The sequence below is a fragment of the Zeus faber genome, assembly GCF_960531495.2.
Source record: "Zeus faber genome assembly, chromosome: 16".
NCBI classification, from domain to species: Eukaryota; Metazoa; Chordata; class Actinopteri; order Zeiformes; family Zeidae; genus Zeus; species Zeus faber.
Window position 1 is genome coordinate 3,709,486 of NC_137202.1, and position 11,886 is coordinate 3,721,371.

Sequence of the window (11,886 nt, forward strand, 5' to 3'; positions counted from 1 at the left end):
ATAAATAAAAACCAGAAAAAAAACAATGAGGTTGCTGGCTTGATCACTCATAATAACAACAAGCACACGCTTTTAAGTGGTGTGTCCTGGGATGATTTCATTGTAAGAAGTAAAGAAAAAAAAAAAAAGTGTGTGGCAGACAAACGGTTGTAAACACTGCTCTAGTGTCACCTTCAGATGAATTGCAGTGTTGATGGAATTCACGACAGACATGAGAGCAGGTGACGGATTTGGAGAATGCAGTGACCGCCGTGGACTCAGAAGTTCTAATTGTTACGATAGTTCAATACGATATAGGCCTACGTATGTTGTATTATACATCACATTATTATACCGTACTACGCCATATTATATACTTTAATGCACTATGTTTACTTCTACTTTACAGATTCAAGATTCTTTATTTGCCAAATGCATCATAAATCATACAGGGGCTGGACCCCCAATGATATACTGTAGCCAATGCTCTATATTTGTGCGTGCGTGTGTGTGTATTATGTAAATTGAATTTTATTGTTCTGTCCGCAGCTTTAACACGAGCATTTCCATTGGGAATCATCAAAGTGTTACCATAGACAACTAACACATTCTGATACGTATTGCAAGGCATTTTTGATTTGATGACATTTAATCCCCAATGCCGGCTTGTCCCGGTACCGTTTCCAGCACCATCTTGGGGAACGACCCCCACACTGACAAACCTTGGTTACAGACAGCAACGCGTGCGCATGCGTCAGCCAGCCGGCGCAGAGGACACAGCGGTAAGAAGTCAATCCAAACATCAATGAGAACAAACGGACTTATGCCTTCAATAGAAATGTTATGCTTGCGTAATATCATGCAGAAACTGCAATTGGGGTGTTTTCGCCATTTAAAGCGCCTGGTATTTTAAAACAAGAGGGCAGTGGAATTCGCTAGCTCGGGTTAGCCGGGCCCGGGTTGTTGTTATAACAAAACCCCAACACGATGCTAACATCCCGGGGCTGCAGTTACCGTGATGACCGGCGATTTCCCTGCGGCGTAAATGGAGTCATAGTTCGAACTAGTTGTACTGGTCCTGGAGATTGAATGTAGTGCCCGAAACGCCCTGTTTGTCGAGCTAGCTAGAAAGTTGTGTTAGCCCCGATAGCATGCTAGCTCGGCGCATTGCTACTGTAAACTGGAGATGCTAGACTCGTGGACGATTCGTTCGCGGGGAACGAATCGTTTAGAAACTGAAAATTATTATCCAGGACCGAATCATCGTTCGAGGCGAGGCGTTTGGCACAAATGATATTGAATGTCTTGCATAATTATGTGATGATTCCAGTGGGGATTCCATCCACACGTCATTATCCCAACACAATCGGCTCTTTTTATTTATTTTACTGAGTGACGCGACAAGGATCCAATCTTAAAAACAGAGTCGAAGCTTTTGCACTACAGCCAATGTTGCAAAGGCTGCGCCAGCAAAAAAAAAAAATACTCACACGCGTTTCGTCCTTTTACCAAGAAACCAAACCCTCGATCGGCTGCGGAGACTCCCCCCTTTGCCAGAGAGAGCCATGGCCCAGTTCGGGGGGCAGAAGAACCCGCCGTGGGCCACTCAGTTCGCAGCCACCGCGGTGTCCCAGCCGGGCCACTCGGCACAGTCCCTGGACCTCAACAGTCTGCACTGTGAGTACCAGGGGTTCTTTTACTGGTTTCACTCATGGAGAGTTCACCCCCTGTCCTGCCACTGGTGTGTTGTTATGCATGTACACTAAACTCTACTTTGATGCAAAAGTGATGAAATTCAACATTATAGCATTATTCTCTTCCTTAAATACCGGATGCATGGTTCTGGAACTGCCGATGACTTAACACCTAAACCTATTAATTTAACACAGCTCTGAAAATGATTTTTCCCTCCGGCTTCTGTACATAGGAAAGGAACAGGGGTATGGAGATAGATGTGTCTCTATATTATTTGTGTGAACAGTTGACAGATCTGTAAATATAAAACACCTTCCAAATACAAAAAGAAAATTGTAAACTCACAAAAAATATTTTGAAAATATAAAACAGATTTGCAAATAAATAAAGAAATTCTACAATTGAAACATATCTGTGAAAACATTCAAATTTACAAATTTATGAAAAGCATTTGTGAGTGTCTCCCTAACATCTTTCAAACTTTCAAACAAGCATTTGTGAATCCAATTTTTGTTTGAATCAAAAAGGCTTTTGTGGATCTCAATTCTATGCTTGCGGATTTTCATTTTACAGACATTGATTTGCATTTTACACATGCGCAACAACGGCTACTAACAATGAAATTTCTGCCCTTCAAAGTAATAGCACGCAGTCTTTGTAGAATTGCACCGTAGGTGTAGTTAGGTTTCATTGTTTCAGTTAGGCTATGTTAACTGTTGTAAGATATGTTACAAGCCAGACCATGCCTCTTTAAGAAGGTGGCCTTGTGGGTAACCAATGCAGGTGACTTAGTGGAGTGTGTGTTCAGCTGCAGCCACAGCGAGATACAGGATGCTAAGAGAGAAAAAGTCATTTAGTTAGCAGGAAAAAGAGCTTAGACCATCACAGAGTGCATTATGTCTGCTGCTCTACCAAATAGGCATGGGTGATAGCCAAAATTTTATGTTGTGATGCAGTCCCGCCCAAATGTCGCGATACATTGTCGATGTTGACCAGGGGGGCAGCAGTGACGAAGAAAGTGTTCCCATTCACACAGTTGCACAGCCATTTCTTGCTTTCATTCAATTACAATAATCTTCGATAAAAACACTATCAAACTCAATACATACGCCACACAATAGGACTAGGGTTTGCGGGACTAGTGGGATGCGAGATATGTCGGTAGGGATGTGGTGGGTGGCTGTTATCTTGTCCATCACGCTCCTGCTCCAATGTGCTTCTTGTCTGTCCTGCAATTTTAATAACATTCATATTAGCTTAGAACACATAAACTCACACCTGATTCTTACTCTGAACCACACTCCACTAGACCAGGGTCTGCAGGGCAGGATGGGTGCGAATGATTTGCGTTTGACATGCTTGCATCCCCATGGCCCGCAATTTAAACTGCAATTGCCAACAGCACACATTGAGCACTGGGGTTTCCGGGGTGGCTAGGCGCTGGTAGGTTGGTGTTGGGGTGTGAATGGCCGGGGGGCGACTGGGTGGGCCCCCTGCTAGCTGGGTTTCTGGTCCTGGCGGCTTGCACCTGGTGCCGGGTGATTTCTGGGGATACGGGGCTGCGGGAAGCGCCGTCAAGTGCCATCCGGGGCCCACTTGGAGGCTGCTTGCCATCGTGGGTGTGGGTTGGGATGGGGGAGGCGGCTGTCAGCTTTTACTCCCGCTGCATAACTTCTCTGCGGTGGTTGCCGGGGGTGGTAGACGGCCTACATATCAGGCTGATATCTGGGTGTCCTGCGCTGAGTTACGTGGCTGGGCACTTGGGCCTTGCGGCTGGGTGGGGTGTCTGGTTGGGTTGTGGTAGGGCGGGCCTCGCCTTTGCGCGGGGCTTTGGTTGGCGTGGGGGCTTTGGCCCAACCCAAAAATTCCACAACGGGTTTTCTTATTTTGTGGGCCAAAGAAAAAAAAGAAAATTAAGTTCCGCTCAATTCATAGAGGCAAACAAGTTTGAAACCCCAAACACACTCCCGAACACTCTCCTGGTTACATCCCTCTCCTTTCCTCCCTCATTTACTGCCATAACTATGTCAAGAAGAGGCCACGTGCCCAATTGCTGTTCCAGTTTTCCTGGACTTAATTAACTCTTGTTCTGTTGTTCCATGTTGACATCAGACGTTTCTATGTTTAAATTTTTCCACGTACATGTTTTTAGAGTGCAGTCATTCATTGTTTTTAGACCGGAACGTGGTAAGATCATTCATCAAAGAGGGGGATTGGTGGCGGTTCTGTGTAACAAAAAACTGTGCTTGTAATCCCACAGTCCACAGGACAGAGTTACTGCAGGCGGTTCTTGATGATTAAAGAGGGGCATTACGGGTCGAGAAGTTGAACTCCACTTGCAGACTAACACTGTCCTAGATGCAATGGCATACAAATACTCAGTGTTGTATGCCCAGCATACTGACAGCACAAGGTTTAAAAACAAAAAAAACTCTGTGTTTTCTTTGGAGAGACAGTGAACCTTAACACAAGTTGCGCGTCCACGTTACGTGCAGAAAGGATCTCCCCTTCACTAGTCACTTAGTGTGCATTACAGTTACAGGATAAAACAGAAGCTTACGAATGGGGTAACATTTCAATGGGAAATTATAAATAAGGAGAATCATATATATTTTTATGTGTGAAGCGTCCGGACACGAACACGGCTCTCCATGCGCCCGATCGCCATTCCCCATTCCTCCAAATAAAACAACTATAAACAGTGTGAGGGTGGGGCACGGAGGAACTGGGCACGACTCGTAGACTTGTTAAGATTATTTTCTGCGCATAATGCATGGAGGGGGTGTGATCAGGGAGTGAGTCACGGGGAAAAGTGTCCCCATTACGCACGGTTTGGTTCCATACCGTTCTGTTTTGGCTTGCTGATCGCGGGCAACCCATTGCTGGTGCGCGCATCGTCCCTACTGTTGGAGCTGCAGCTTAACCACCATCCACACCACGCACGCAACCACGTCCAAATCCTCCATCTGCTTCCTCACTGTTGCCCTGCTGTGCGCATACATCCACATACTGTACATCCTCTCTGTGTGCGCAAGTGAATGAGCTCCGTCTGTTGCTCCCTGTGGTCCCTAGGACGGACGGACGGACAGACATGGTGGCATTTCAATACTGTGAAAATATTGCATATGGTGGCAAATATAAGATATTCCGTATCATGGAATATTGGTCCAAGCCGCATACCGAAATTAAGCGGCAGTTCTCCACGGCAGAGTTGGTCCGGACCCTTATGCTGAGTTCAGACTACGTGATTCTGGCCTGATTTCCACTCGCCGATAGGTTTTTGGAGATCGAGCAAAGCCCCAGATCGGAGGAAAATCATTGCGCGCTCCCGTGAGTGACGAGCGGGTGGTGTGGACTGCTCACAACACGATCTGCCTGGACATATATATGTAAAAAAAAAAAATGCTGGTGAAAGTTACAGGAGGATATGAAATATAAGCACAATAATTGCTAAGTTGGCATGCCACGCACAAGAGGGGGAGGGAGAGTCCATTAAACGTGTGTCCCCGATTATTATTATTATTATTATTATTATTATTATTATTATTATTATTTCTAGGTCTGTACCCATCTCAGAGTTTTGTCAATCTAATTGAATTTGGCTGTTCAATATGAATATGAATACGAGCGTGAACATGAACGGGGCACGGTGATTGGGGCGCAAGGAAAGCCGTGTTCATATCCATGTCCAGATGTGGGTGATTCACACATATGAAAATATATCTATGATTTCCCTTATTTATAATTCCTCGTTGAAATCTTATCCCTGTGCATTTTTGTAAGCTTCTATCTGTTTTATCCTTTTAGTGTAATGCACACTGACTGACCAAATAAAAAAGTGCGACTGACCCGTCAACATCACAAATGAATATGCCAATTGATTCAACTGACAAAGAACCAGATGAACCTCAACAAAAAACCAAAAGGAAATTTGTGTAGTCTTGGGAGGCCAATCTGATTTGGTGCAACTGACAAGCTACAAGACGAATCAGGCATGCAGGAGGTAACTTTGACTCTATTAACTTATTGTAGGCTAATTTACGGTAACACTTTGGAGATTAATGTCCGATCTTCTTTATACGTTATATAGCAGGGCTGAATCTGACTCAGAATTGTGTTAGTTGAATTGGATTTGGCTGTTCAATACCAAGATTTGACAAGTATTTACTTTTTTTTTTTCCAGTTCAGCACCACACTAAACTCTAAATATGAGTCTACATGAGTCTCATGTTGGGGTGCGTCGGCAGCGACCCAGCATTTTTATTATTTATTTATTTATTTATTTATTTGTTTATTTTTATCTGTCAGGATGACGCCATCCGCAATGGATTAACGAGTGGACTCATTTTCTTATATTACGTTAGAACTAAGACGCGGACATAGCTCTCGTCCCGGTTATGAGCGCTACAAAGCGGGGAGTGATGCTACAATCATGGGCTCAGAAAAATGTAATGCGTGTCGGAGGTGATGCATTCATAGGAACTCAGAAAAAACGTCTGCCTTTTTTCACCCTACTTGTGTTTGTATCCCTGTACAGTTAATTAAAACCAAAAACTAAAACGAGGTGTGAAAAACGGACACGCTAATGCACTGTCTACGAGACCCAGCCGAAATTCATGTCCCTGCACCCTGCACTGTGCCAGAGCCCAACCTCAGCAATGATCAGCACAATGGGGAACAGTGCAACCTCACCGACAGTCCAGTTGAAGAGGTAGTCTTCGTAACACTCCCAGAGCAACAGTGGGGGTAGTTAGGGGGGGTTAGTAGCTGTGGACACAACTGAGTCGTCTCGCTGGAGTTGCCCCCAGTTGGGGTTGCAGACGCTCCCAGCGACGACAACTGCAACTATCTCCTGTTCCATCCAAGCATTAACAGGGTGAGTGAGTCACCCAAGGCCGACCTGTTCAGTTGTTAAACCCTGGAGCAGTTGAAAGTAGCACAAATGACCGATCCAGACATTGCGCCCATGTGGAAGTCGACCGAGGAAGCGGGGAGCCGGCCAATATGTGCTGACATACCACCTAGCAGCCCTGCCACCAAAGCCTACTGGGCGCAGTGGAAATGTCTCTATCAGAGATGGGGTCATACTGAGGAAGTTTTACTGCACCAAAGGAAAAGGGCTCTACCCACAGAACCTTGTGCTGCATGCATATCGCAATTCTGTGATGGAACAGATGCATGATGGTTTGGTGGGTGGCCATGTTGGGGTGGAGAGGACCCTTGCCCACCAAAGACAAGGTACTTTTGGTACAACATGAAAGACAACGTCACCCGGTGGTGCCGCACCGGGACCAGCTGTGCTGCAAAGGCTCGTCGTAAGCAAACTCCCCAGCGGACATGGACACCGTGAAAGTTGCTGCCCCCATGGAAAGGGTCGTAGTCGACCTAATGGGTCCGTTAAATGAGAATGAGAGGCACAACCGCTTCATATTGGTACTACATATTGGTGAAGGACTACTTCAGGAGGTGGGTGGAAGCCTATCCAGTTCCCAATGAGCAAGCAACCACAGTGGCTGAAAGATTGCCTCTGAGTGGGTGTGTAGGGATGGAGCCTTACTCTCCCTGCACAGCAATCAGGGCACAAATTTTGATCCAGCCCCGCTTGGCCTCAGCTGGATGGAGCTGGCGCCAGGGATCCCAGTGGGGAACACGTCCAGTGGCCTCCTTCAATCGTCTTTGGAGACCCTGGAGGATCCGCAGACCACCAGATGTGTTTGGTGACGGGATTTGTCTCTTAGCACTGCTAAAACTGAAATAACTTAACCTGAATCAGGGTGTAGGTGGAAAGCTGCCTTTTCACAACACAAACAAGCAAAATAGAGTTCCAGAGTTGTATTATTATAGTACAGTTCTGGTTTGAGAGGTACACTGATAAACGCACAGGCTTAGTTTAGATGTTGATGTGATGGTTTGGTAATGAGTAATGTAGACACTGTGGCTGCAGGTTATTATTCATACCCTCTGCATGTAAACAACTGTTGATTTCTCATGGGTGTAAATAGGGAAAAGTGGATGATTTAATTTGTTTTAGGGTGTCTTGCTGTATTTTTCTCCTGCAGAGTCTAATGTTTGAGAGTAATGTCATGTCTGGTTTTTGATTACACGGCTCTACTAACAAAGTAATACTCTTTTCAGTTTGGGAATTTATGAATATTTTATTATTTCTTCTCCTCTTGGACATTTTATGGACATTGCTCCTCTGCCTTAAGTTGCCTTGCACTGGAGGATGACCCATTCAAATACTGGGAAATAGGGACTATTGTTGCATTATATAATGTTTTGTGTTTTCCTTTCTCAAAGTATGTAACAATGCTGGAGTGATATTAAGGGTTTAATCATCATCCAGAGTGGGCGTAGTGTTGCAAGCCAGGCCTTGCCACTTCAAGAAGGTGGACTTGTGGGTAACCTGTGTGGGTGATGTAGTGTAGTGGGCTGGCGTGTTCAGTGTTCAGTTGCAGCCACAGTGAGTTGCAGGATGCTAAAAGAGAGAAAGTAATATAGTTAGCAGGAAAAAGAGCATAGAACGTTAGGGAGAGGCCGTGCATTATGTTCGCTGCTGTACCCAAATAAAGCCAGTTCTCCGCAGCACAGTTGATCCGGACTCTTAGTAAGAGTCCAGAAGTTTGTTCCTAGCTATGAGCCAGGTTAAGCTAAAACGGGCTAGCACAATATGAGGCCTCCCAACTACGGTTTCGAAACCGCAAAAGGTGGAAAGGTTACAGATATGTGACCCACCGCAGCAAAACCCGCTATCTTGCGCATTTCTAAAATCGCCAGGAGCAGCCAAATTAGTTGGAAAAAAACCTTTCTTGAAGGAAGATTAGATTTTTCCAGATTTGGGTCTCCTTGTGTGTTTTTTTTTTTTTTTTTTTTTTTTTTTTTTTAATCTCTCAACGTATTTTCAAAACAGAGTTTGTTTTATAAATAGTAGAAAAATGTTAAATTGTCAAGTTAAATATTCCTGTTACATTACATGGGGAAATGCGATTCACTTACTGAGATGCTGAATAGCGCTGAACAACGCGATCGATAGTTTCCTTTAAAGCAACCGGCAAGGTGAAGATCATTCATCCACATTCCATTTAGTGTGAAGTCACAATTTGGATCCGTTTTGATAGAGTTCAACCTTTAAATCGCACTACTTTTACACACACGTTGAGACATCATTGTGGAGGGGGCGTGTACCATCGAAGAAGAAATGCGAACGTTACTTCTGTAAACAAGATGAGGCTCCCACGGTTTCACTTGTCTGTGAAAACTTCCATCTCCATGTTGTTATGGATTACGAGAAGCGGGTGGAGGAAGATCTAAATCATATCGCGGACCTTAATCTGATCAGTGTGATATATCCAAGTCAGTGTTAGCAGCGCATACTGGACTTTATTTTCCGCAATGACAGTCAGTTCTCCAACATCAATGCTGAGAACGACAGCGATGCTGAATCTGATATGATCCTGGACTTGGAGAACATTTCAAACAGCGGATTTCAACCTAAATGTGACGATGAAACTGAATACTTTCAAGAACCACCGGAGGGGACCGACGATATGGCCGTTGTTGTTACAACGGAAGAAGTTGATACCGTGATGAAGTCTGTTGAGGTTGGTGATTGGCAGATTATGAACAAGTAGCAATGGACGAGATTCTCAAGCTTACCTGCAAATGCAGCCAGGGGCAAAAAGAAAGTGAAAAGAGGCAGCCCCAACAGGCTCTCAGAGTGTAGCTGGCGTAGGGTTGGGGTTAGCCAACATAATAACTCCCAACAACTGAGAAGATATTTGGCATATGCACATATATATACTGTATTAAATGACACACTGAAGCTGATATACAGAGACTCATTATTGATAGACTCTACATTTTGTTGTGTTGTCCATACTTTTAAAGCCCTTAGTAATTCCACTTTTATAAAACATGTATATTCTTACTGTTAAATAAAAGCTTTTTTAAAAACAAAAATTGTTGTGTGTTGACGCTGTTAAACATTCCCTCAAAACACAAGAACAAAGCAGAGATTGCCCCATTCAGCAGGATGTCAAGTCCCCAAATCCAGTTTGCCACACCCTTATCATTAACAATTCATAGCTTTAAAAATATTTGCTTGATTTGCACAAGTGACACCTTGTTTGGAAGTTCTGATTCTTCAATTTCAATTGCTGTGAAAATAAATAAATAAATAAAAAATCAAAAGCCGCCAAATGACCCTAAAGTATGCGGTGGGTCACATATGACATGTAACAGGACCCTGGTTAAGGTCTTTGATAGTATGGCTGTTAGTGTTGACAGTTGTTTTTGTTTATAAATGTCATACTGTAATTTTATTGTTAATATGTAGGTTAAGCTAACATTAGCTACTAAACCGGCATCTGTTGCCAGGGTGACAGTAAATTCATGTTGCAGGCTGGGGGAACAAAAGCAGGGTGCAGGATCTTATAGATTGTATATATGCTAAATTGTAAATAGATCAGAATTCATACCTATCCAACCTGTAAGGAGATAACATGTAATTTGTTTTATTTACCATTGTGTTTATTGTCATCATTCAGTCCATTCGTTATTTTCAGCAGAATTGGTATTTTGTATATGGATAATCAGTTGGCAGTTATCTTCATTAGTCCTGTACAGCCACTGAGGGCCAACTCATCCTTTTATATTTTTTTAATTTATTCTTTCAGAATAAACATATTTTCTAAAATATGACACAGAGTCTCAGGTGTCAATTCATGAATGTAACATTAACAATGTCATTATTTAACTGTTAATTTTGACTGGATATTTACCAAAAAGTTTTATATGGAGAAGTGTTTTGTTCTGAATGACAGTTATGCTAAAGTATCATGTGTAGGAGCCTTACAGATGGTAATAGTAAGGAGTATGTTATAATGCACAATATATAATATTTAAATGTAGAGGTCATGTTACAAAAGGGAATATATAGGTATAGTACTGTAATATACATACAGATATACAATTATCACGTTTTATTTGGTAGGATCCAATATTTTTGAGGATTCATGCCTCTCAGTTGCTCATGATTATGTGCACCAGCTGTAAGGTATTCAAGTAAATTTCCTTGCTAAATGAACCCGAGAGTAACATTTCTAAAAAACTGTCAACACCACAGTCACTTGTCAATTCAAATCTAAAACAATTAACGTGGCCTGACTGAAACCATGAAACCAAACTCAATACGGTGCAGTTCTACAGACATTACAACTACATTAGTCCGGGTACACAGAAGAAACAGACACACACCAATACTCACTGTGTCATATTAACATAATAAAAAATGAATGCTCGTTACTTATCGATTATTGGGGGGGGGGGGGAGAAAGATTGGTTCTGACACACTTTAAAATGCGTAAATGACGTCGTCAGCAGGCCGGGTGATACATGTGGATTTTTGTTCGGCCTGGTGGAAAGTTTGTCTCAAAACTGTGCGTGTAAAACGCAAAGCCAGGTGTGTAAAATGCAAATCCACCAGCTTAGAATTAAGATCCACAAATGCCTTTTTGACATTCACAAATAAAAACTGGATTCACAAATGCCTGTTCGAAAGTTGTAAATCTTAGGAAGATATTCACAAATGCTTTTCATTTATTTGTAAATGAATGTATTCACGGATATATTTGAGTTTACAAATCTTTTTTTGTGTTTATGGAAGGTTTTGTATATTTTCAGATTACACAGTTACACGCAGACTGTCGATCTGGTCACATTAGGGGTGTCACGATTCTGTTTCGAGAATCGATCGAAATGAGCATTCGATTTTGAACTCTGAAATCACAAGCAGGTTCGCGATTCTCCTTGTGTTTTTGTGGATAATATTGTCCCACATGGTCGCCATATTGTGCCGGTCAAGATCTGATAATAAGCATCTGCCAGTTTTCTTAGACTTGATAGTCTAACAATGGCATAACCGTGAGTGCTCAAATGTTTAAGTCGAAAATCGAATTGCATCGTGACCTTCAAATCACAAGTCAAATAGAATTGTGACCCACATATTTCACACAAATAATATTGAGACAAATCGATCTTCATACAGGGGCTTTTGTATTATATTCTGCTACCATTAATGTATGGACCTCAGGATCTGTTTATTGGGCCAAGTACATTTTCGTATACAAGGAATTTGTCATGGTGGGGGTTGGGGCACTGCATTGTAGTGCAGAGAGATGAGAAACAAAAGATGCTTAACATTGTAAAAAAATA

At 42.8% G+C, this 11,886-nt stretch overlaps 1 protein-coding gene across 1 annotated transcript in view; it reads left to right on the forward strand.

The window, feature by feature from the left end:
• The first annotated feature begins 741 nt into the window (after window positions 1-741).
• ccar1 (cell division cycle and apoptosis regulator 1) overlaps window positions 742-11,886 on the forward strand; it is a 33,484-nt gene continuing 22,339 nt past the window's right edge. The window contains exons 1-2 of the mRNA XM_080017074.1: window positions 742-761; window positions 1,493-1,656. Of these exons, the coding sequence (XP_079873200.1) occupies window positions 1,545-1,656 (112 nt within the window). The 5' untranslated portion in view covers window positions 742-761; window positions 1,493-1,544. The remainder of the gene's footprint in view (window positions 762-1,492; window positions 1,657-11,886) is intronic.